Source organism: Triticum aestivum, chromosome 5D (assembly GCF_018294505.1).
Source record: "Triticum aestivum cultivar Chinese Spring chromosome 5D, IWGSC CS RefSeq v2.1, whole genome shotgun sequence".
In the NCBI taxonomy this organism is placed as follows: Eukaryota; Viridiplantae; Streptophyta; class Magnoliopsida; order Poales; family Poaceae; genus Triticum; species Triticum aestivum.
The window spans coordinates 525734828-525761375 of NC_057808.1; the positions used below are offsets into that span (position 1 = coordinate 525734828).

At 49.3% G+C, this 26548-nt stretch overlaps 2 protein-coding genes and 1 long non-coding RNA gene across 3 annotated transcripts; 1 reads left to right on the top strand and 2 right to left on the bottom strand.

Moving 5' to 3' along the window:
- Positions 1 to 721: 721 nt before the first annotated feature.
- LOC123123465 (protein SODIUM POTASSIUM ROOT DEFECTIVE 2) lies at positions 722 to 2524 on the bottom strand. The gene is made up of 3 exons (XM_044543981.1): positions 1938 to 2524; positions 1406 to 1481; positions 722 to 1328 (listed from the first exon to the last, which is right to left on the bottom strand). The coding sequence occupies exons 1-3, from the start codon at positions 2337 to 2339 to the stop codon at positions 1177 to 1179; spliced, it is 630 nt and encodes a 209-aa protein (XP_044399916.1). The 5' UTR covers positions 2340 to 2524; the 3' UTR covers positions 722 to 1176.
- An 11721-nt stretch (positions 2525 to 14245) lies between these two features.
- LOC123125972 (uncharacterized) lies at positions 14246 to 15112 on the top strand. The gene is made up of 2 exons (XR_006461526.1): positions 14246 to 14359; positions 14523 to 15112. It is a non-coding gene; the product is annotated as an uncharacterized lncRNA (long non-coding RNA).
- An 8620-nt stretch (positions 15113 to 23732) lies between these two features.
- On the bottom strand, positions 23733 to 25355 carry LOC123123466 (protein synthesis inhibitor II). The gene has a single exon (XM_044543982.1). The coding sequence runs from the start codon at positions 25274 to 25276 to the stop codon at positions 24155 to 24157; it is 1122 nt and encodes a 373-aa protein (XP_044399917.1). The 5' UTR covers positions 25277 to 25355; the 3' UTR covers positions 23733 to 24154.
- Between the last annotated feature and the right edge of the window lie 1193 nt (positions 25356 to 26548).

A 26548-nucleotide genomic window follows, 5' to 3' on the forward strand; every position in this document is an offset into this window, starting at 1 on the left:
TGTCAAACTCCTCTACTCCTGTCATGAGATGTGAATAGTCGATCCCCTAAACTACGGGTTTATGGCAATATGTATGTAGCATCTTCTCCCTCATGCTTCAGCATAGCGATCACATGAGCTGATGTACATGATTACAATCTATTCGAAGTAACCCGTGGTAAATCTTTATGTTAGTGATAAATTACTTCTTTATAATTATATTAGACATGTTACTTTTCATGCTTTACAGATGAATATTGCTCTTTAAATCATTAGTCTAATCATTGGTCGGTTTAGACGAAAAATAAATAGAGCTAGTGGTGTGCATCAGATGGAGTAGATTCCTACAAGTGAATCTTTGCTGAAAATAAGAGAGAAAATATTAGAACGGGATCTGGGTTTGCTACTAATATGGGAAGAAGAACATTATGCCGGTGCCTCCCGTTTTCTGATTTGAGTCGGCCCGTGCCAGTTTCGAAGCTACTCCACACCACATAGGGGACAGATAGATATACGCCAGTCCAAGGTCTGTAGCTCCGGTGTCATTTCAGGCACACGCAAGGAGAGTCGCCTCGCTTTTTCTCTAACCTAAACAAGCTTCAAGATGATATGCCGACTCAGTCTCTCGAAGGTGCTCATAAGGGTAGAGTGTGCATGTGTGCGTTTATAGGGATGAGTGTATGCGCGTACGTATGAGCTAAAAAAATTGCGTTGCTCCATCGCCGCATCACTTCCGCAAAAGTACGAGAAGGCAAGTGCAGGTAATCGATATACGAACGCTCATATATTACAGTAATAATAAGAAGATAAACGACCAGAGCCACACGCTCGCAGTCTGAGGACAAGAGAAGAAACACCACGCGCCGAACACAACCAAACAAACACATCACGAGACGAGATCCACAGCACCAACACACAACCAAGCGCCGCAGCAGCTTCTGCCCGTTGGGGAGCGCCCCACGACGAACGACATGCATGTGCACGCGTGTCACACACAGTGGCGCATCCGCTCGCCGCTGGTCCACCGTGCCGGCCTGGCCCTCGTCAGCGGCTGCCTGCGTGCCCCGGTGGGTGACCCCGCACGCGTACGGGCGTCCGTGCTGAGTTGCTCACGTACGTACACACACAGCTCCCTACCTACCATGAGCCAGGACCAGCTGGAATCCTAGGCTTCTTAATCTTGGTCTCGTCGGCGAGCTAGGCGGCCATGGCGGGCTGCGGCGGCAGCGGCGCGGCCCAGATCTGGGCGTTCTTGACCTTGGAGACGCTGGCGAGCACGCCGAGCGGGGTCACGTCCCCCACCACCGTCACCTTCTTCGCCGCGAAGTCGATGCTGAACGTCCGAACACCTTCAGAAACAAAACGCAGCTTGGTTATCTGTATCTGCAATTTTACTGAACCTGAAGAAAAAGTTTACGATGCTCACCTTCCATCTTGGCGAGGTGCTTCTTCACCTTGCCGGCGCACGCTTTGCAGTGCAGGGACACCTTCAATACCACCACCTGCAACGATGACCAGCAAATTAATTAAGCAGAGTGCTTAATCCCTTCAGAGCAACCACATGATGTGCCGGCTTTGAACACTTTGAACCAAAAGAGGCGAAGACGCAACCCTGGAAGCAAACTAGAAGCAGCAGTGTATACACAAACATCAATCTGTTTTGGAATACGTGTCCAACAAATTAATCAATCATTTCCACACAAAAGATACTGTCTACAAGTACTTGTCATCATTGTATTTCCAAATGAAATCGCCGAATAAAATTAAGTACCACTCTCTGGGTCTAACACCGATATGATTAGTGATGATTGCACCATCTCTACCTACTCTGTATATTCCTCTATCTTCTCTTTTTCTGTTGAGGTATCAAGACGAGTGGAATCAAATCTTCAGAACACAAGTACTAGTACGGCAAATAATCAGCAATGATTCACAACAGAACTGCAGAGTATCCTTACCTGCTCCTGCGTGTTGGTGTTCGTGTTCTTCACATCAACAGCAGCCGGCTCCTCTCTTCTGACATCACCACCCGGGGCAGCGGCCGGAGGCGCCGCCGTAGCCGTGCCGACCTCCTGGATCTCATCGACGGCGGCACAGCCGCTGAGCAGGAACCTTGTCGACCCGGCCGGGCTGGCGAGCTCGCCATTGGCAACGCCAGCCCGGTGGTGGTGGTGGTGGTGCTGCCCTTTCCTGCCGTCCTGCCTGTGGGCTCTGGGCTCGGCCGGGACCTGGAAGAGCGGGCTGACGCCGGCCTTCTGCGGGCGGAAGATGGGCTGGCGCTCCAGGCTGGGGCATATGGCCGTGGACGCCGGCGACGAGCACGAGAGGCTCCTCATGTCCTTGAAGAGGAGGGGAGCCATGGCGCGGTAGCGTGCAACTGTGTCACCAGTCCAGCCGAGTTCAGCGGCGAGTGGAGCAGCGCTGAGCTGAGCTATTTTGGATAGTGGCGCAGTGCAGTGTGCAGAGTGCAGCGATGGTGCAAGGGAAAATGGTTTTATAGGAGACCCTGCCACGCTGCTCCTGAGCTCCTCACATGGTAGATTGGCTCTGCTCCGGAGTTTTATTGCGCGGCAGAAAGAAAGAGAGAGAGCGCGGTGAGAAAGTCGTGGGCGTGGCTCAGGCTTTCGGCCACGATTGCCCTGTTCATGGTTCACAAGCTTCAGTCGTCCTGCTTCTGTCTGCATGCACCAGTGGCGTCTGCATTTCCACCACGGAATGCCGTACCGCTATCGGCGAGTTAATATGGCAGTTGAGAGTGCTCGAGACTGATGTAACGAGCAGCGCTGAATTATTGACCCAATAATGCGCTTAAATGGCTTACTCCAAGAATGGAGATTGTGGAAATAGTGGTGGAGAGAAGAACTCAGGTCGAACGTATGGGTTCTTTTCACCATGTAGTCGTTGGTTAGCTACGTCTAACTCACCGTAAGACATCTCCAACGCTGTCTCTCAAACCACCCGCAACTGTTTGAACCGTATAGTCCGGATGGTTGCGTGTGGTTTTTTTTTATGGAAAGGCCTTTATGGCTAGCTTTATTCACTTAAACCACACTTATATCGTCTCCTAATAAAAGAGAGATAAAAGAGGGTGGAGAGTCCAGCCACACAGACAGTGGATCATCCCGACCCCGAAGAGCTGGCGCATGAGCTACAGAATTTGATTCTCTATTACAATGCTCTAAAGAAACCTTTCCAAACTCACTTAACAAGCTTCTGCATTCATCTAGAATAGGTGCTGAAATCATGGAGTATCCGGTATTAAGATTGAGCACTTCAACCACCATCAGATTATCCATTTGAACTAAAATAGAGTTGCACCCAATATTAAGGGCTAGTTTCAATCCTTCGACCAGAGCTGCAGATTCAGCCGATACAACGTCCGCTACATGCTCGAGTTTTGATGTAGATGCAGCCACGAACATGCCACCGATGTCCCTAACAATCGCCCCGCAGGATCCTGTGTGTTCAATTTCAAAGAAAGAAGCATCAACATTTAAAGCCAACGAACCTGACATCGGTCTTCTCCAGTGATTCACCCGAGGTGTATTTGCTGGTTTCGCTGTCGCTTTCACAAAATTTAGCTCTAGCACATGTATTGCTGCAGCCGTACGGTCTGGAGGTTGCACCTCCTCGTCTCGAACAATCAGTCGCCGCTGCCACCATAAATACCAACAAGACACTGCGACCATCTCCGGTAAATCCACAACACCCATATAGCTTCTCTGATGTACCGGGTCACACAGAACCATCTCTAAAATCTCAGCTCCCGATCTTGCATTAGTATGCGGCGAGTCCATCATACCATGTAATCCCAAATGTCTCCATATTTCTTTAGCCCGACTGCATTTATTAGCATATGAGCCACATCCTCAGCATGTGTTCGGCAAATTGGGCATTGTCCAGAAGTGGATATGTGTCTATTGGCTAGCACACACATACATGGGATGGCGTTGTGTAGACATCTCCATAAGAAGATTTTAACTTTCCCTGGTACTTTCAACTTCCACAACTTATCCTATACCGGATGCGGCGCCGATCCCCCAACAACTGAACCCATATTGTGCGACAAATAACAATCCTTCCATTGTTTGTAATATGCTGATCGCACTGTGAATATGCCGGATCGTTTTAAATGCCGGGCCACAAAGTCCTCTGTCTCATGCACAAAAATGGGAATCTGTAATATTCGCTCCGCATCAATATCCAGGAAATTGTCCCTGATTAGAATCTTATCCCACGTTCCGGATATGGGATCAATGAGCTCATTGACCCTTGTAAGAATCCTATTACCTCTGGGGGTGATGATTTTCCTACAGGAGCTGCTCGGTATCCAACAATCCTCCCAGATGTTCATCTTCATACCATTTCCTACTCTCCGTATACAACCCTTTTTAAAAGTTTGAACTCCTGCCCATATACTCTGCCATGCATAAGATGAGCCTTTCTTCAGTTCACAATTCAACAAATCACCACTTGGATAATATTTCGCCCGTAGGACTCTTGCACACAGTGAATCATAATTCTCAACTAATCTCCAACATTATTTGGCCAGCATAGCCAAATTAAAACTGTGAATATCACGGAATCCCATTCCACCTCTATTATTTGGAACACACATCTTCCATCATGCAAACCAATGCGTCTTACGTTGTCTTCTTCGTCACCCCACCAGTAGTGCGAAATTGCATCAGTGATCCCCTTACAGATTTTTTTGGGAATTTGAATACGCTCATCGCATATGTTGGGATGGCCTGCGCCACCGCTTTGATCAATGCCTCTTTGCCACCATAAGATAGTGTTCTCTCCTTCCAACCATTAACAAGTTTTTGAATTCTCTCAATTAGGTGTTTAAAGCAGTCAACACGGTCTACCCCAATCATTGAAGGGAGACCCAAGTATTTATCAGAGAGAAACTCGGTCATTATATCAAGAACCTGACAAACCTCTACCTTGTCATCCACCTCTGTGTTTGGGCTAAAAAATATTGATTATTTTGCTGCTCTGACCAATTTTCCTAAAGCGGCACAATAGTCATCCAATATTCTCTTTAAGCAGTTGGCATTCGCAGCATTTGCTTGCATCAAAATAAGTGAGTCGTCAGCAAAAAGGAGATGTGAAATAGTTGGCGAGTCACGACACACCTTGACTCCTGAAAGATTACCCCCTTCTTCTTCATGAGCTATGAGAGCAGACAAACCTTCAGCACATAATAGAAAGAGATAAGGGGACAAAGGATCCCCCTGTCTCAAACCTCTCGAGGGGCTGAAAGGTGCAGTCTCATTAGAGTTGAATCTCACTTTGTACTGTACTGAAGTCACACAAGCCATAATAAGTTGGACCCAACGATCATCAAAGCCTAACTTTAACAGCATGGCCTTTAGGAACACCCATTCTACCCGGTCATAGGCTTTATGCATGTCTTATTTTACTGCACATGACCCAACTTTACCTTTCTTCTTCTTCTTCATTGCATGCAGGCACTCATACCCTACAATCACATTATCAGTAATAATACGCCCAGGTACAAATGCACTTTAATTTTCACTGATAATATCTGGAAGAAAAATCTTCAACCTTGCTGCAAGCATCTTTGCAATCACCTTGTAGACAACGTTACATAAACTTATGGGGCGAAATTGTGTTACCTTCTCTGGCGTGTCAACTTTAGTGATCATGACAATGGTTGTAGAGTTCCACCCATCTGGTATGACACCGGTATTAACAGCATGTAAAACTTCCTTCACCAGATCATCGCCCACAAGGTGCCAAAACTTTTTATAGAAGATAGCGTGGAGGCCGTCGGGACCGGGAGCCTTCAGGTCGCCGATGCTAAACAGAGCGCGCTTCACCTCCTCTTCAGTATAGGGCGCGAGTAACGCTTCGTTCATATAAGAGGATACCTTTGGCTTCACTTTATCAAGCACTACTAAATTCGGTCGACGGTTGTGTGTGGTTTGAGATGTGTCCGGACGGTTGTGGGAGGTATGAGATGTCATCCTACATGGTCCTGTGTAGATCCATTTGGCGGGCCGGATATATTTTCTCGCAAATTGGAGACAAACTGGGGATGGGGTGTGGGGGGCTTTGCGGGAGTCCAGATCGCTATCACGCCCGCGTCTGACGATTGTGGCCCACCCAAACCCCCTCTCCTGTGCCCGCGTGCGTTCCTGCACGAAAAGGTTAGCGCCGCTCCAGAGTATCAATGTCGTATTTATGCTGACTCACAACTAAATGTTATGAATTTGCTCCGGCTTAAATGAAAAGCATCCGATTTTTATGTAAAAAAACCGTGCAAGTATGAATGAATATCCGATGCGTTCCCACATGCATCAAATTTGTTCATTTTCGCTAGAATTCTTCCAAAATTTAACAGGACAAACGCGGATTGTCTTGGATGACGCTTCTCCGCATCCGTATTCGCGGGCTGCCCCTCTGTCCGCAGATAAATGCGGTGTCCGATTTAGGGATCGGCGTTGGAGATGCCCTAACAATTTGCTCGACCCCTATCTAAACAAACGAACTGAAAATCATGCACCGGACATAGCGGAGGAGGGCAACGTCGTCGATCGAAGAAAGAAGAAGAAGAAGAAGAAATCGGGATTCCCTTTCTCCTGCGGTGGCGGTGCGGTCCATCATCCAGAAGCAGAATCAGGTTCTCCTCTCCTTCCAACTTTTGGTCTACCCGCCTTCCGATCGCTTTAAACTGGTGCACCCACAGTGGGCACGCGTCGGCATCACGGATTCCGCACCGCCGCTAGACGCCGTCGCTCGGCCCGGCGGCGATCACTTTGCGCGCACGCGCGGGCAACCCGGTCCAGATGATGCCGTTGGGGGCCGGGGACACGCCCCGCCGGGCAACGGCATGGCGGCAGGCAAAGCGCGCGGCAGACACACCACGCGCGCGCGCACGAGGAGGTCCATCGCCCGTCGCCGGTCGGCCAGGGGTTATCGATGGATAGATCGAGCCGTTGCGTGTGTCAGCGGGCAGCAGGAGGAGCCGAGCAGGCATGGGCGTGCGTGCACGTGACGACCGAGCGTGCGCCCGTCGTTTGCACAGGGAAAACAATGCAGGCGCGGGTCCGACGGGTCCGACTGCTGTCTCGCCCAAAAGTAGGAATCGGTGCCACTAATCGATATACAATCACCGATTCAGCCGCGTCACTAACCCGTCGCCTATAAAGTGAGTCAGTAATACAAGCTTGCTGAGTTCCCTAAAAAAAAAAAACACAAGCTTGCTGAGTATGAGGACTAAAGTGCGTCAGCTGTGCATGCATGCCCTAGCCAATGCAACCAAAAGATCGATTTGATGAAAGAGACTAGACAATACGTTTATACGCCAACATAGCTCTACCGAGCAAGTAAGCATGTATCGTGCTTTGGTTTCTCGATCAGCTTGACATGAAGAAGAGGATATAACCTTGCCATGACATCTTTGTGAATCCATCGTCTTATATATTTTACTTCAAACAATATCAGGGCATCCTCAACGCGGACACATAAAACGTACACACTATTTGTTCGTGGACTGGTCGAGTTGGACATCCAACTGCATTCTCTAAGCATCCGTGCAAGTCTGGTCATGCAAATGCATAGCAATATGAGCAAATTAAAGTACGATGTTCATAGGGTTCGATCACCTACCAGAAAGAGGTGGACGTTTATAGTTTTTTACATGCACTCGATTACAAAAGAACCAGCCCAACAGCTCCGAGTCATTCACTTGTCCATTCTTAAAGCAACCTCCACCTTTGTCGTGGATCAACTTCTTGTCCGCGTCGTCATACGTTGTCTCGCCCGGTTGAGACATGCTGGCGAACAGATAGCGGACACTGAGCTGCTCCATGCCCGGTGTCCACAACCGGACAAGCTGAGGCGATGCTGGGTCGAGAAATGGAGTGGCGTTGTGTAAACGTTGATGCTATATGACACGAACCCGATGGCGGAGGCCGAGAACTACCCCTGCTGGTCTAGCTGCCTGGCGGCGTAGAAGTAGGGCGAGTGATATTGATCCGGCCAGGTCAGCGTGTGCATGGATGGCAACGGCGATGGTACCCCGCATCCTAGCCCCTCCTAGACCCTGCACCCCGTCTCCAACCCCACCCACTGCACCATCCTTTGCCTCCACTTTGAGGCGGCAGGCTTGTCGTATCGCCAAGTTGATCTTGCGGGCGGGCACCTTCTCTGGATCCTCCAGCTCTGTGGCTCCGCTAGTTCTTTGTACGGGTCCATGCGGCAACTGAAGCGTAAAGCGCGGGAATTGGGGTGAAGGACGGCGCCGATCGGAGCGGAAGGGGTGGAGAAGTGGGGTTTTGGTGCAGAAATAGTGCGGACTGCTCTAAATGTGCGGGGTCTTGGCTTTGGGTGGGCCGGGGTGTCAAGTCGTGCATGGCAATGGTCTGGACTCCCACAAAGCCCTCTGGGTTGCTTGATGTTTACGGGATAACAGACACAGAGGTCCACATTGGATGGCAAACTACGTTGGGACAACTAGCCTATCAACTGCTCTCTCCAGATCATGAGGTTCTTCCAGTCTTCAGATGGATATGGAAACTTGTTGCCAACTAAAACACAAAATCTTCTTCTGGTTAATGGTGTACAACATGCTTAATACCATGGCCATGCTCCAAAGAAAGAATTTCTTCATCGAGGACTACATTTGTGTCATGTGTGACATGCAGGTGCTTGAAATAAGGGATCATTTATTTCTGCACTGTCCTTTTGCACAAATGTGTTGGTCTTACAAATGCCTCCTAGTCACTGATGGATTCAAGATGAAGTTGCTCACATCAAGACACTTCTAGCAGTTCTATTTTGGACTTGAAATCACTGGCCATCTGGACAACCAAGCATGATTACATTTTCAACGGCAGAACTCCCAATTTTTATGCTTGCAGGAAGAACTTTAAAGAAGAGCTCAAATGGATCATCTTCAGGGCTAAGAGGAAGGAACAAAGAACTTTGAAGCATGGGTTGGCTCTTTCAGATAGCTTCATCATGTTTCTTTGTTCCTATTCCTTCATGTACAATTGTTTTTTTGTTTGTTTGATCTTTCGTTTCTTTTGATCTGTATAGTTTCTTTCCTTTCTTCCTCTTATTTCGAGACATTTGACGTACTATTTATTTGAAAATCAATAAAAAAAAAGGAAGTAGAGTCATGATGTTTTCGTAAAAAAAATAGAAAAAGATTAAAGATAAAAAAGAAAAAGAAAAAGTCGTCCGGATTGGTCCATGTTAGAAGGGAGAGAGAGATTGATGGAATCGTTCGTTGTATTGCTTGAGCCTTGTGGGCATATATATAGGAGTACATAATCATCTTGGAGCACAAGGCAAGGTAGAATAATATTCTACGCTATCCTAGCTTTCCTAATAATCACGATACTCAACACCGCCCCACAATCACAATGGTAGCGCCGCAGACGGTGAGACTGGAGAAGAATCCGAAGCAAGCCGACGGACACCCTCCACAGTCGTAACGGTCGATGCATCGCGGAAGTCGTGGCTAGAGTAGAACCCTGACGGGGTTGCTCAAGCAAGGCGGTAGCCCTTTGTGCCATTTGTCGAAGTAGCCGAGAGCGTAGGGTGGTGTAGCCGCGGTCGAGGTAGCCGTGCGAAGAACGTCGTGGTCGATGTCAAGTCGGGGTAGCCAGTGTTGAGGAAGTCGTCGTGGAGCAGCGGGCGCAAGGAGGCGCCGAGTTAGCATGGGCGCAGTGGTGTCGAAGCAGGGGTGCGCCGAGAAGAAGACGTTGTTGACGACGCGTCGCGGCGGGTTTGCCAAGCCCCGGGACACATCGTGGACGAAGGCACGCAGCGGTGTTGCTAGCACCGGGCATGCATAGACTGAGACCTGCACGAGCTGTACGCCATGTCGAGCAGTCGGAGGGCCAGCAGAGAAGAAGACTCGACGACGGTTGCGGCGCCAATCGGCGCCATCGGTGGTCGGAGTAGACAAAGTGGTCGGGGTAGATGACGGCGACGCGAGCGACGGGCTGGTGCTGGACGAAGACGAAGGAGGGTGGACAGGCGGCAGCGGCTACGGCGGCCGAAGAAGAGCGACGGCGGCGGCTAAGTTAGGAGCGCGGCGGCGGTGCTCGAAGTAGGTGAGGAGAACCCAACAGCATGACGAAGACTGGCGCGGACGGTGGCGTTCCCGCGCCAAGGAAGGTGGCGCGGCGCATGCCACGGGAAGTCGACGCGCGTGGACGGCGATGGACCGCGTCCGCGGCGCCACGGCCCGAAGGGGCGACACGGCGGCAGCCGGCGGGTCTTGGCGACGAGGGGAAGACCTCGGGGCGGCGACGGGGACCGCGTATCGCGGCACTACGACCCGAAGGGGTGACACGGCGGCAGCAGGAGGGTCTTGGCGACGACAGAAAGACCTCGGGGCGGCGGGGGGACCGCATATTGCGGCACTACGGCCCGAAGGGGCGACGTAGCGGCGATGCGCGAGTCGATGCAGCCGCGAGGAGAACCACGGGGCGGCGGAGGCGGGTGACGTGGATCGATGGGCTGGCCGGCGCACGTACGGCGGCTATGATGGGCCACCGCATGGCGCGAGGCCGCTGGGTCGGGGCGATGTAGGTGTCTCGGTCGGAGGTGGCGGCGATGGCCGGCATAGATCGACGAGTGGGCCGGGGCGCGGACGACGGCCGTGAGGCGCCGCATGTCACGCGAGGCCGTCGTGTTGGTGAAGAAGCCTGTCGGTCGCACCTGTGTCGGAGTAGAGGTGCACGGGGGTCGACGGCGGAGGCGGGCGACGCAAACCGATCAAGTATAGATCGGAAAACCAAAAAGAAAACGCTGATCAAGATGACCGGCGGAAGAGAGAAAAAACCCGGAGCAAGGGCTCGGGAAAAAAGACTCTCTAGGGCAGCAGGTCAACACGACTGGCGGACGAACTCTAGTTACGGGTGGCGCGGCCTCCGGCGGCGGTCATGGAGGCCGACCGCCCGGAAGGCGGCACGCGGAGCGAAAGCGACGGGCGGCTAGTGTTTGGATCAGTTAGGCTGATATCATGTTAGAAAGGGGAGAGAGGTTGGTGGAATCGTTCGTTGCATTGTTTAAGCCTCGTGGGTATATATAGTACATGGTCATATTGGAGTACAAGGCAAGGTAATATAATATTCTACGCTATCTTAATTTTTCTAATAATCACAATACTCAACGATCCGGATATGCGCTATATATGAGCGTGATGCACAGGGTTTCATGTGATTGGGCCGGACAACTGGGCGCAAGCGAGCTGCTTTATGTACCGCGATTAATGCATGCTTCTAGCCACTAGAAAATTGCGTCCTCGTGAAAGATGTGAAGCACGAAATATTTAAGAACCACACTAACAATGTCGAGCTTTGAAACATTTTTGAATTGCTTTCAAAATGATTTCTTGAAAATTGCGAACAACTTTGTCGTTCTGACAATTTTTGAAATTTCAAACATTTAATGGAAAATGCAAACATTTTTAAAAACATGAACAATTTTTTAAGTTCAATTTTTTTCTAATGTGAATAATTTGAATTTTTGAATATTTTATAAAAACAAAAGAAATTATTCAAAATCAGGAACAACTTTCGAAGAACATGCAATTTTTTTGAAAGCGCAACCATTTTTTGAAACTCCACTCATAATTTGGGAAAACCCAATTTTTTATTTGTATTTTATAAAAATAGGAATAATTTTTGAAACCCTGGACAAAATTTCCAAGCGGGAACATTTCACAAATTTTCAATCATTTTTTGGAAAAATTAGATCATTTCTGAAAACTGTGAACATATTTTACGAAATCATTTTTTAATAAAGTAAACAAAGAAGCATAAAAACAAAAAAAATATAAAAAAATTAACATGCAGAAAAGGAAACATAAAAATGAAAAAACAAAAAAAAATAATAAAATCCAAAAAAATAAAAACCATTAAACAGAAGAACTATAGAAAAAAGATTAAAACTCTTCAGAAACCTTCTAGAAGGTTCCCAAAACCAGTTAATACAGTGCACTACCTACGCTAAAACGGTCCTGCGGAGAAAGAGCGCTTGCCTCGCTCGTCGTGTGCGTCCATTCGACAATAGACAATCTACCGCAACGATCGCGAGATAGGATTGTTCATTCCTTCCCAGATATGTGCTCGGTTTGGGGGTGTCCGAGCAGGACGGACATAGGAGGACGATTTGGCTGATTTGGTTAGATGGGCGTGACTATGCTTCCCTTAATGCAAGGTGGTAGCTAGCCTCGCCAGCATTCACAAAACAGGAGCCGGTAATGGACTGACTAAGGAAGTGTGTTCGTCATGCTAATATCGTGATGACATCCCATCATTTTTGCGCCTTCCACTTTATATATTTATTATAAATTGATATGTTTGAAAAACTTATATAGTTTTTATATAAAGGCGAATCAAAAAATGTTAATGCGATACAAAAAAAATTGGTTAACGCAATTTTCAAAAAATGTCGGTAGTGTTGAAAAGAATGTTTGTGGAAATGAAAAATTAGTTAATCATGTATTTGAAAGTGTTAAATGTGTATAATTGTTTTTTGATGTGCACAATATGTTAACCCTGTACTGAAAACTGTTAAGCATGTATAATAAAAATGTTTCTAATGTACACAAAAAATGTAGAATCTGTATGAAAAAGGTAGATAGCAAAACATATATCTGAAAAAATGTTAATCATGTATTTGAAAAATGTAAACAGGCATAAAAATGTTTGTTATATATACAAAAAGTGTGCCATCTGTTTGAAAAAAAGTAGATACCAAACTATATGGGTGAAAAATGTTCCCAAATTCTTCCCGGTTCACGCGCACCATCTGGGCAAAACGGGCGGCCGGTCTTGCATGCATCTATGTGTTAATTCTTTTTGTCTTCTAGTGCATGTGGCTGTTAGTATTAAATGCGAATACACTGATTACCGCATTCCGAAAAGAACAGATCCACACATTTATTTTGGAGTTCTAAATTTTAAAAAGGCATATCTTTTAAACCGCTCGTCGGAATTCAGATCCGTTTTCACTGCTGGAACTCTTGCGACGAGATCTTTGAAATTAGATCCCGCATGGGTATATTTCGACGAAATTTTTTCGATGCCAACTTTTGTGCTATATGGTGCAACTTTAGTACTGTATTGTGCAACTTTAATACTATATCGTGCAACTTTTTTCAAAACTTATTTTTGAATCTGCATGATTCAACTTCCTATGAGATTGCAATCTAGCAACCACGACAACTTTGTTGTGCAACTAGTCTACTGTCCCGACCAACTACCTAGTAGTCGATGTGCAACCCTCGTTCGTTGGCTTGTAATGTAGTCTAGTCGCGCACACATATGCTCAGTTGGCTTGTAATATAGTCTAGTTGCACACATATTAATGTTTAGTTGGCAGGACTATTGGCACACACATATGCTCAGTTGGCTTGTAATATAGTCTAGTTGCACACATATTGATGTTTAGTTGGCAGGACACTAGTTGCACACACATATGCTCAGTTGGCGCGACAATGTAGTCTAGTTGCACACGCATTGATGTTTAGTTGACAGGACTATTGGCACACACATATACTCAGTTGGCGCGGCAATGTAGTCTAGTTGCACACACATTGATGTTTAGTTGGCAGAAGGATTGTTGGCACACACATGTGCTTAGTTGGCGCGGCATGTAGTCTAGTTACACATATATTGGTATTTAATTGGCAGGAAGACTAGTTCGTCGAAACATCCCCATATGGGGATCTACTTTTGAAGAGCACGTCGCGAGGGTTCCAACGGTGAAAACGGATCTTAATTCCGAAGCGCGATCTAAAAGTTATGACTTTTTAAAAATTTGAAAACCCAAAATAATTGCGTTCATATCTGTGTTCTTTGTAATACTTTTTTAGTACGTGATACCTTTTCTAATTAGAATTGTTTTATCAATTGGAAGGAACAAATTACCTTTTATGGATTAGGGACCAAAATTTTCTGTTTTAGACCGGCCGCTCGGGACGACTAGCGAGCAGCCGGCCGCTCGCTAGATCGGTCCAAAAATGTTAACCATGTATTTAAAAAATGTTAATTGGGTATAAGAAAATGTTTCTACTATATACAAAAAACGTACAACCTGTATGGAAAAAGTAGACCTCAAAACCTATATATATAGGTTCTACCATTGGGTGGTAGTTACCTCCACCCTCGCAGCCCTCCGATCTCACCCATGCACATCCGTTGATTAACGGGTTTTGGTTTTTAAAAGTAGACAGATTTGTCTACCCGATTGAAAAAACCAGCCGCACCCTCCCGATTTATGCGGCCAGATAATTGGCATAGATAACTACCTCAAGTCAAAAGACGAAGCTACCGTTCCAATCATATCCCTCGTGATCCGGCGCGTCATATTTCACGGCCAAGAGGTAACCATCGTGATCCATTTCTTTCATCCATCTTGTTTTGAATAGGCATGTTAATCTTAGATCCATCTCATTCTAATTCTCTAGATCTAGCATGTGTACATGTATTCTTTCTTTTTTTGTTCGTCTGATCGTGGTCTTTTTTCTGTGCGCGATTAATATGCAGGCGCTCGTGGCGGTGGCGGTCATGAAGATGTACGGCTGCACCAACCACTGGCTGCTCCGGCGTGGCCCGGTGACGATTTACCTAATACTATCTGGCAGTGCGACTACTTATGGGTAACGGCTCCGCGCGGCGGCGACGGCGACGTCGACTAGCGGTTGTACACGGTCACCGTTCCGGCAAGGTTGCAATCTTACAGACATCTAGACATGGCTGGCAGATGACTGCTCAGTCATCGCCGGCGGCGGCAACAACGGCGAGGCTCCACATCGCCGACCGGTGGCTGCTCCGGCGTTGGCGTGACAGTGACTTCGCCCTTACATATTCCATACTCCGATGTGTATATCATGTTATAGATCTATACACGCACGTGCACAAGCATGCACCACAACCAGGCAAAGGGACTACGTGCTAGTGCTCACTTTTTGCTTCAGAGTGTACATGCATAGATATTTCATTTTGCTTCAGAGTTTAGTACGTGCATAGACACTTCGTTTTGCACCGCAGATCTATGCACTTTGCTGCCAAGCAATCTCATCACATATTGTACTTGTACATGTAGAGGGAACCTAATGAATATACTTCTTTCAGTATCTCTAATATCTACAAGTATTCCTTTATTTAGAGATACTTCTTATATTTGGAGCATATACTCTTTCTCATTGTTTTTTAGAGATACTCAATACTTTCTTTAAAACATTCTCTTGCCAGATACTCTATTCTTTATGAAATACCATGTACTCCGTACTACATTTTTTTTGACGGAACCATACTACTTTATTTTTATACTACAATACTACATACTACCTTGTCTTATGAATATACTCCCTTTTTTGTGTGAATTTATGAATGTACTTTCTATATTAATGTTGACGTATAATGTGCTGCCTAGTCTCTTTCATCTTTTGGTTGCATTGGCTAGAGCATGCACTTCTACATGGTATCGGAGCCAAGAGGTCTTGAGTTCAAGACCCGGTTGGCGCAATTAAATTGCAGCCCACTTCCGGTCCACGTTTAGGCCTGAGGGAGCCACACGTGAGGGGGAGTGTTGATGTATAATGTGCTGCCTAGTCTCTTCTATCATATCGGTCTTTTGGTTGCATTGGCTAAAGCATATACTTCTACAATTAAAGGGCATGTCTAAGACACACATACTGTATTAAAATATGTGTCATGCACAAAAAAATACATGCTCCACACTCTTAATGGAAAATATACATATACAACGTACTTCATACTTTGCTAATTATATGCTAAACTCATACTCCAAGTATACAGTAGTATACTCCATGCGGCTAAAAAGTAGGTATGTACTAATAGTGTTAAGATTTTTTAAGGAAATTTATAAGCTCATACTACATATATACTCCATAGTCCATACTACCTATTTGGCTATTTCTAAGAAAAAGTAGGTACGTATTCATTAGGAAATTTTCTTTCAGTCTACAAGAGTAATCAGCGTATACTACTGATTTGGCTATTTTTCTAGTAAAAGGTAGCTACATATTCACCAGAAAATTTTCTTCCACCGAACAAGAGAATGATTAGCGTCAACGTGGTTATCCGATAGATTGTCTGTTCACGTACGTAGGCTGGAATTGAGGAGGTCGTTGAACAAACGCATCACCTGCCGGATTATTTTATTAGTATAACCTAAATTAATTGCCACAGTTTGGATTTCACCACACCCGTTAAGCCAATCTCTCTGCCCGGTTGAGTGCAATGGTGGAGGACACGTGGAGGACAAACAAGTAGGTGGTAACTACAACCGGTGGTAGATATAATTTGTTATATATATATATATATATATATATATATATATATATATATATATATATATATATATATATATATATATGTATATATATGTATATATATGTAATGTTAATCATGTATTTAAAAATTAATAAAAAAGTGAAGACAAATATAAAAATAAAAATAAAATAAATTACAAAAATGAAAAATGAAAAAAATGATCACATATTAAAAAAATGTAAACATGTATTTAAAAATGTTCCTGTTGTATACGAAAAATGTAAAACATACAAGAAATAAAGTAGACATCAAAACATATATTTTCAAAAGAATGTTAATTATGTGTTTACAAAATGTTAGGCATATATATATGTATCAAAAGTGTACATTTTGAGAGGAAAAAAATCGGTACTGCCATGGAGAAATTGGTCAACTTGCATTTGAATTTTTTATTGTGTATTTGAAAAAATGGTTCAAAACATGTATTTTAGAAAAGTACATGATGTATTAAATGTTCAATATGTATCATATTTTTTTAACACGTAACAGAAAATGTACATTATGTAATGAAAACAAGTAGACGTTAGTTGAAAAAAATTAAGAAACTCGATGAAAAGCAACAAAGAAACCAAAGAAAAGTGAAGAAACCCGGGAAAGAAACCAGGGAGACCAAAGAAAAAAAAAGAATTTTATTTTGACGAAAACTAATGTAAACGAGTGAAAGTGAAAGAAAGAAAATAAAAACCAGAAATAAAAAAAAGAAAACCAGGAAAAACCATAAAGAAAAACATAGAAAGAAGAAAGAAATGAAAATCGGATAAGGCAGGAAGGGAGCAAAAGGAAACCACACAAAAAACCCAAAAAACCAAAGAAAAACCAAAATGGATGCGAAACAGTGGAACCAAGAAAGAAACACATAAACATAAAAAAGGAAAAATAAAAAAACAATTTAAATCGTGAAAGAAGCTTAGAAGCCCGATGATAAAAAATGAAAACTGAAAAACACCGGTGAAGAATAGAGAAAACCCAAAGAAAAAAAATGAAGCGAACGCAGCCAGTGACAACAAGTGAACGAACGAACACGCGGAAATGTGCCGGCCTAGTACTATAGCAGGTAGGGAAAAGCTTCAGGCGAGCGGAGGTACACCTTAGTATAAGCGAGATATAGCTTCTATGCGGTTAATTTATTTTTTCGTTTCTTCTACCCGAGCATTGTCCGGGCTGTCCGTCCGGACTTATAGGGACAAAAAGTCTGATTGGAGATGTTCTAATTTAACTGTTTCCATTTATTGATTTAACATAATTATTCGAATTACACTACTCACTGCACGCAGAACATACATACCAGACTATGTACACACATAAAGGTGCCGCTCCATGGACAAAGGTGGCCTGGGAGTGAAAGATCTACGCAAACAAAATATCAGCCTCCTTGTCAAATGGTGGTGGAAACTTGATACTCAAGAGGGGCTTTGGCAAGATATTGTTAAAGCCAAATACTTGAAAAGGGATATGGTTGCCACGGTGAAGAGTAAATTTAGTGATTCTCCTATTTGAAAAGATATTATGAAAGTAAAAGAATACTACATGCAGGGCAGAACAATTCATATTAACTCTGGGAATGTGGCTCGAGTCTGGGAGGACTCCCTGAATGGTTTGCCCCCTATGCGCATCCAGTATCCTCAATTATTTAGCATATGTACTTTTCCTGATATCACGGTTGCTAAACTTGGGGGGGGGGGGGGGGGGGGGGGTTGGAGGCTGGTGACATGTTTCGCAGAGGGCTTAACCCCCCTCTTGACAATATGTGGAATGTGATGCACACGATGGTGCTGAATTCTATCTCTTCGGCAGAGCCAAACCAGGTTGGCTGGGCTCCTGGGCCTAAACGCCGTTTTACTACAAAAACCATGTATAAGATGCTTGAAACCAACCTTGCAGGATGCGATTTCCGGTGGATTTGGAAAGCCAAAATCCCCCTAAAGATCAAAATCTTTATGTGGCAGTTGTTCCAGGACGCTGTTTTGACTAGAGATGTTATGAAACGTCGCAAGTGGCCTGGTAATGCTAAATGTTCTTTTTGTGCTGCTCGGGAGACGGCACAACACCTCTTTTTCCTTTGCCCAGTTTCTAGGATTATCTGGCGATCGGTGAGGGCAATCCTGGGCACCGACCTATGCCCCAACAACCTTTGGCAATACTATTCTTGGTGCTATATCTATCTTCGTGATGGTGCAAAGTTCTATACTTTTGGACTAGCTGCCATTTGTTGGGCTATTTGGAACTGTCGCAACAGGGCCACCTTTGAGTTTAAACTGCCTAAAACCCCTTTTGAGATTGTGTTCTCCGCTTGTGTCTTCATTACCTACTGGGCAGGTCTCTTGAAGGGGGCGGACCGTGAGGCGATGGAGCGGGGGTCGCAGATGCTGAGGAACAACACAAGCAACATGATGATGATCTGCGCTACTGCGACGGAGGATTCGGCGACGACTTGAGGATCTGCTTCAGCTCCATTCATCTCTTCTCCGCCTTCCGGTTACCTGTCCAGGAGGACATGCTGCTTTTGTTTTGACTCCTGCGCGAGGTTGTGACCGGAGGGGTCTTGTATTTTACAAAGTCTGATGCTAGAGTTGTTGGTTCGTTTGAGATATAGGTGTCGTCAGGTTTTCGCCCCACAGCAGGTGTCTCGTAAACGAGTTCCTGTGGTGGGTTTCCCGAAGATGCGTTGAACTCGCTTTCCCCTTTCCTGCTTCCTTCTTAGTTCTGTCCTAGGAGAATGTATTTCTGTTATTCTATTAATGGAAAGGGGTAATGCCCGGTTAAAAAAAAATACACACATAAAGCAAATTATAATTGACGGAGTAATTGACCACGGGTACCCCGAAGACGGCGAGACAATAATTCAAGACATCGGGGCTAGCAAAGCCCCTCAGTCCGACTGCCCGGCCGCTCCTGCCGGCTCCCCGTCCGACTGCGCCGACTAGCCGGCTGCCGACTGCGCCAATCAGCCGGCTGCCGTCTGCAGCTCGACCCGACACCGACAAGACCCCGACGAGACGGCCATACCGCGAACGAGACAGCTGTACCACGACGCCATCATGTACAGTGTCACTTGTCCCTGGGCACTATTCATGAAGTGACCCAGGAGACAAGCATGACACCCACACCATGCCCCCATGCCCACTTGTCCATGCCACTACATAGCTTAGGAAGTAAGCTAGCCATGCCTATATAAAGGCACACATCCATCCATCCAGGGGATGGACTCACACTCCCACACACTCACGCATGCATGCTCATGCACTTGCGGCCATGCACACACTTGAGCTCATATGCATATACAAAGCCAGATGCCTATGTCACTGAGCTCAGATACAGCTCCAGGAGCAACTCTGTACCAGATATACTACAGATACTCAGACATGCAGGAGTAGGGGTATTATCTCTCCGGAGAGCCCCGAACCTGGGTAAACTAGCGCGTGCTACTCGCATACCCGCTCCCGGTCCTATCAGCAGCAGTCTTACCCTCACACTAAGCCCTTGTGGCATCTGTCGCCTCGCACCCCCCGTGAGAATACCACGACAGTTGGCGCCCACCGTGGTGTGGTACTACTACTATGCTACCACGCTGCTGCTGGTTTCGCTGTCCGGCGGGACCATTTTCGTCTTCACCGCCGCGGCATCGCGCCGTCTCTCCGATAGCGGTCGGGGGCTCAACATCGACATGCCCCCGGAGTGGCCGTGAGGGGCGGCGCGCCCTCGCCGTCGGCTTCGCCATCTTTGTCGTCACCGCGGCGCCGCCGGCGGCGTCGCCGTCGTCTCTCCGGTGGCGCTCGGGGGCTTGACATCGACGCGACCCTGGAACAGCCGCGAGGGGCGGCGCGTCCTCGCCGTCAACCTCTTCGTCACCACCGTTGCGATGCCGGCCATCAGTCCACGCGTGCGCCGCGCGCGGGCCTCGCTTCGGTCGGCCGTGTCCATCCACGCGCCGCTCGTGTCTACTCCTCTCCGCTGCGCCTTGCTCTGGCCGGAACGCGCTTTCGCTCCTCCATATTTCGTCTATACAAGCTAGCTAGATGCAAGTCAAACCATGGTCAAACACTATCCATACACTACCCAGACAATGGTTATACATTAGCGAGATACTAGTTAGGTGGAGTCCGTACATTGATCAGATAATATCCAGACAATGGCCAGATAGTGGCCATACACCAAGCTAGAGCTCGGCTCCACTCGCGGCTGTTGCTCGTTGTCATGCGCCAGCCACTCTCCGCCGCTACAGCTGCTAAGCTTCACCGCGCTGGCCTCCTGCTCCATCGCTGCTCTGCCATGGCCGCGTTGCTGCGCTGTCCTTCGGCAGGCGAGCTCAGGCCAGCGCTGCGCCCTCCTTTTCCCCCAGCGCCCGCTCAGCCCGGGCCTGCTGCTTCGCTCGGCCACGCCGGCTTCGTTCCGCGCCGCGCTCGGCCACCTCCGCCCGGTGCTGCATCCCTCCGCCGTCCTCTACACCGGGTGCTCCTGAGCGCCGCATCCGGCCTCGCCTGGCCTCCGCCGGCTCCGACGCGGGCCGTGTGCACCGCTCGTCCGCGCCGTCTGCGCCCGTGCGTGGCCGGGTTCTCCACCCCCGCCGACTCCGCCCTGCCGCGCCCGCGCCGGGTGCTCCCCTCTCGCGCGTCGGCCCCGCCGTTCGCCGATGGCCGGGTCCGCCTCCACGCGCACTGGCCGGCTCCCCCGCTCCCTCGCTGCGTGGCTGCCGCGTCCCGTCCGCCTACTGAGCGCGCCTCCCGCATCGCCGTCTGCCTGCTGGCCCCCGGCCGCGCCTGGCCGCCTCCGTCTCGCGCGCACACCGGGCCCCCTCCGTCACGCCCGGCTCCGGCTGTGTCGCGCTTGCCCGGCCTCTCCAGCAGCCGGCTTCGCCGCAGTCCGGCCCGCGCGCCGCCCGGCTTCGCCTCCGTCGGGTGCGCCCGCGGCCGCCTGCTTCGCAGCCGGCCGCCGTCTCCCTCCCGCGTCGCCCGGCTCTGTTCGCGCGACCGGCTTCGCCAGCGCCTGGCGGCCGGGTCGTCGCGCCCCTCCGCTCCGCCCTGGTCGCAACCCGACTCCGGGTGCTCGGCTCGCCGTCCGGCTCCCCCGCTGGCCCGCTTGCTGCCTCACCTCTGGGCGCCCGTGTGCGCCTCAGCCGGCTCCCGCTGTTCGCTGCCGCAGCCTGTCGGTGTTGTTCGGGCAGCCGAGAGAAAGAAAGAAAGAAAGTGGCCGGGTGGTGGCGTCCGGCTGCTCGCATGCAGTCGGACAAAGAGAAAGAAAGAAAGGGGCCGGGTGGTGGTGTTGGCTGCTCGCATGCAGTCGGACAAAGAAAAAAGAAGAAAGAAAAAGAAAAAGGCCGACTGCCCGCTGCAAAAAAAAAAGAAAGAGATATGCGTTCGACTGCACGCAGCCGACTGGAATTTGCGTCCAAATGCCAGATGCGCGTCCGACTGCCTGCACCCGGCTGAAAATTGCGTCTGACTGCCAGATGTGCGTCTGACCACCTGCTGTGAAGATGGTGCTGACTATCCAACCGGATGAAAAAGAAATGTCCGTCCGGCTGCCCACAGCCGGACAAAGAAAAGAAGAAAAAAGAATCAACCTCAACAAAGAAGTCAAAATAGTCGCCGGGAGATCCGGCCCGACTGCTCAGCAGTCGGTCCGAATCTCGGGGGCTACACCCAGTGGGTGCGCTGACGCGCCCCCGCGAGGAAGAAGACAAAGTAGTTGCCGGGAGATCCGGCCCGACTGCTCAGCAGTCGGCCCGAATCTCGGGGGCTACACCTAGTGGGTGCGCTGGCGCGCCCCACGGAAGATTGCAAGAAACAAAAACAAGAGAAGAAAGAAGAAAGAGGGCGTTGCCAGACGCCTCGCCACCTGGCCGGCTGTGGCAGGCCGGCTCGGCTGCGTTCTGCTTGCCGCCTGGCCGGTCAGGCCCGACCGGCTAGACCCTCCTCGAGCGCCTAGAGGCTCGAGGGCTACACCCAGCGGGTGCGCCGACGCGCTACACGAGCGCCGAGCCGCGCCGGCTGTCTTCGACGACCTCCGCCTCGGCTACACGAAAATCAATGTGAGCTCCTCACCCGCATATTTTTTCACCGCGAGAGCCGGATAACCCCGAGCGATGCTCGGGGGCTATCTCCGCATTTTATTACAGTTGCTCCACTGTTCGCCCCGGTGCCAGCCAGAGTTGGCCCGGAGGCTGGACGCTTGGCCTGAGACGTTAGTTCCCGCAGACGGCTTAGTAGTGTGCGCGGTACCAAAGGCCCACTCTTAGTCACAGACCGCAGAGCGGCTGTCCGGCTAGCAAGAGTGAACGCTGGAGGCCACCCACGTGAAAAACGTCCGGGAAGAAAAAACGGTTCGGGTGACCCGGTCGTTTCTTTTACGAGTATCTGCTCGGTCAAATCTGCTCCCAGAGTCTGAGTACTGTACACTCCACTCCGCGGCCCACTCTCAGCCACAGACCGCAGAGCGGCTGTCCGGCAAGCGAGAGCACAAGCCAAAGAGTGGAGGGAACATGAAAACGATTGAAGGGGGCTCGGGCGAAACCGAGTCGGCACCCTCCGCATAAAACTTGCAGTGCTAAAAGCAAACATTTGATATATCTGCGCGGACTAACTTTGTCTTTTGCATGATCATTTTCGTGGGGAACCCCCCTCCTCGCTCGGAGGCTCGGAGGCTACACCCAGTGGGTGAGCTGGCGCGCCCCCACTGGAAGCAAGACGCGCCGGTTGCAGCCCGCAGCCGGCAATCAGCAACAGCATCAGTCGGCGGACCCCCGCGTCCGCGCCCGACACCATCAGTCGGCGGATCCCGCGACTTCGTGTCCGCGCCCGGCACCCACGACGCCATCGTCTACACCAACAAACGCAAAAAGCCTCCGCCCAACTTTTCCAAGTTGCCCGGAGGCTCGGAGGCTACACCCAGCGGGTGCGCTGACGCACCCCCGCCCGAAGCAAGCTACGCCGGCTGCGGCCTGCTGCCGGCCGTCATCGACATTATCTACATCAACACCCGCCAAAAAACCTCCGCCCAACTTTGCCAAGTTGCCCGGAGGTTTGGAGGCTACTGACGGAGTAATTGACCACGGGTACCCCGAAGACGGCGAGACAATAATTTATGACATCAGGGCTAGCAAAGGCCCTCAGTCCAACTGCCCGGCCGCTCCTGCCGGCTCCCCGTCCGACTGCGCCGACCAGCCGGCTGCCGACTGCGCCAATCAGCCGGCTGCCGACTGCAGCTCGACTCGACACCGACAAGACCCCGACGAGATGGCCATACCACGGACGAGACAACTGTACCGCGACGCCATCATATACAGCGTCACTTGTCCCTGGGCACTATTCATGAAGTGACCCAGCAGACAAGCATGACACCCACACCATGCCCCCATGCCCACTTGTCCATGCCACTACATAGCTTAGGAAGTAAGCTAGCCATGCCTATATAAAGGCACGCATCCATCCAGGGGATGGACTCACACTCCCACACACTCACACATGCATGCTCATGCATTTACGGCCATGCACACATTTGTGCTCATATGCATATACAAAGCCAGATGCCTATGTCACTGAGCTCAGATACAGCTCCAGGAGTAACTCTGTACCAGATATACTACAGATACTCAGACATGCAGGAGTAGGGGTATTATCTCTCCGGAGAGCCCCGAACCTGGATAAACTAGCGCGTGCTACTTGCATACCCGCTCCCGGTCCTATCAGCAGTAGTATTACCCTCACACTAAGCCCTTGTGGCATCTGTCACCTCGCACTCCCCGTGAGAATACCACCACAATAATCGCTCGTAGGATTTCTGTGCCCTGAAAGCAACAATCAATCCACCTATACACCAAGCTACTAGTAATTTGGAGTCCCACGAAACAGCTGCAGCGCCTTGTCCCTGGCCATCCCGCCCTCCACGGCGACGAACAGCAGGATCGCCAGCGTGGCGGCCGCCTGGTCCGCCGTCTTCACCCCGATCTTGTCAAACGCCGTGAACGTTGCCGGGCCTTCAGGAGCTGATTTTTCCGGGCCTTTCGGCGTTGGCTTCTTGTCTTTAGAGTTCTTGCTAGTAGATGCGTCTCCATATTTATCCGTCTTCAGCAGCGCCGCGGAGAGGTCCTGCCACCCGTTCACCTGCGCTTTCATCTCCCCGGTGATGGTCCCTTTGTTCTTCGCCGCCCTCGGGTGCATCAGGCCGGCCACGAACCCCGACACGGTCTGGAACCGCGCGGCCTCGTTCACCATGAGCAGCAGCGCCACCACGGCCTCCCTCGCCTGCTGCTGCTTGGCACCGGAGCCGGCGTCGGCCGCGGTGCGCGCGGCGAGCGCGTTCACGGCCTCGGCCATCTGCTGCGGGCCGAGCGCGACGCCGGCCAGCTTGTCCGTGTCGCCGAGGAGGTCGCGGTAGGTGCCGCCGAAGCCCAGGTGGGTGGCGCCCGCGATGATGCGGGGCGTGAGCTCCCACCACGTGCCGTTGCTGCTCCGGAAGCCCTCCAGGTAGAGGTTGTCGGCCCGGATGGCGAGCGTGAGCGTGCTGGTCCGCGTCCTGAGCACCACGTGGAACCACCGGCGCGGCGGGGTGCCGGGCGGGTCCGCCGGCGGCAGCACGGGGACGTTGTGGGAGTAGTGCTTCGTGTTGGCGACCCTGCTGCGGATGCCCGCGATGAAGCTGGTGTACTTGTCGCTGCTCTCCACGTCGAACGACGCCACGAACCGAGGGTTGGTTGCCATGGTTGGATGAGATGGACGAACTAATGCGAGATCGATGATGGGAGGATGGACGAAGAAGAACGAGTTGGCGATGAATTTATAGGCAACAGGCGCGCATATATGCTTGCTAGTTGAATCAAAGAAGAAGCCAAGGCCAACTTCGATTTGCAACACAGCGCAGCTGGTCATGCCTGGGATGTATGGAGACGTCTTGAAGGCGACATCAGTCAGCGTGGAACGGGTCGCGGCATGTTGAACCGGCGACATTTCTCCGGAAGGGTGGACCAAGTCTGGCACTTTGGCCTCAAATACAAGTTGCGTGATGGGAAGATGCAAAATTTACATAAGTGATGATCGTGTGAAGCATATATACGGCTCAGACCTTGAGATTGATGTGACAAACACCACTAAATTGTAAATCCAATAATGCATCTAATTTGACTTCATTCTATTACCTCCGTCCAAAAGTTCTTGTCCGAGATTTGTCTAGATAAAAATCCCGTATGGAGTGACCACTACTGAATTGCCAAAATGGTTATTGTTCTGGTCCAGCGGGAGGCCACTAAGGGTGTGTTTGGATTGTGGCCAAAGTGCAACCTACCAAAAATTTGGTTATGATCCAAAGATTGGTTTTTATTTGGATGGTTGCCAATTTTTTGGCAATGCCAATGAATGCTAGCCAACTCTAGTTTTTTTTTCACTGTTGACCAAATCATGGGTAGCGAAAACCTCAACCAAAATTTTGGCTAGCCAATGCTTTGGTGGGGCAATCTTGGACACAAACCAAACACACCCTAATTACCTATCTTTTGGGCTAGCACTGACAGCAAGACTGCGCCTACAAATTTTATAGGTCTTCTAGATATATCTTCCCACTATTACTAAACCACCAACGCCTCACTTTTTCGATTAAGTCTCGTAATATTTCTCAGCAATTAAATGTTTACCATCAACTTCCTTTGGTGGCTGATAGTTTCATAGATCTGCCAGCCACTGGATCCAGAGGTGGGATTCTGATTGCTTGCTAAGATGATCACGAGATAACGGCTGAGCCGCTGGCAATGGGACTGCACTCAGTGTCGGGTACTGTTAGAAACAAAACTAATGGAATGACTTGGTCGATCTCTGGGGTGTATGGGCCATAATCGGAGGACAAAGTAACATTCATTGATGACCTAAAGATGATCAAGCAACATATGTTACCAAGATGGAAGGTACTAGGAGATTTTAACATGATATGCAAAGCGAGGGAAAAGAGTAACAACAATATTAACTTGCAAATGATGGGAAGGTTCAGGGCTGCGATTGATGATCTAGAGCTGGTTGATTTCCCATTGTTTGGGAGGAGATTCACTTGGTCCAATGAGAGGGAGAACACCACGCTCACTAAGATTGATAGGGTCCTGGTTACTAGCGACTGGGAAGCCAGGTTTCCTCATTTTCAGCTGTCACCCGCCTCCACCAATGTTTCCGATCACTACCCGCTTGTGCTGTGAAGGATGGAGGTGACCCGCTGCACTGCTTTTCAGAGGTCAATTA

What these genes read in the sequence shown, in the direction of transcription:
- LOC123123466 (XM_044543982.1), bottom strand. Translation starts at nt 25,276, where the DNA reads ATGTCGCCGGTTCAACATGCCGCGACCCGTTCCACGCTGACTGATGTC.
- LOC123123465 (XM_044543981.1), bottom strand. Translation starts at nt 2,339, where the DNA reads ATGGCTCCCCTCCTCTTCAAGGACATGAGGAGCCTCTCGTGCTCGTCG. An exon ending in ACACCAACACGCAGGAGCAG is followed by an intron (nt 1,482 to 1,937) that starts GTAAGGATACTC and finishes TCATCGTTGCAG; the next exon opens with GTGGTGGTATTGAAGGTGTC. An exon ending in GCACCTCGCCAAGATGGAAG is followed by an intron (nt 1,329 to 1,405) that starts GTGAGCATCGTA and finishes TTGTTTCTGAAG; the next exon opens with GTGTTCGGACGTTCAGCATC.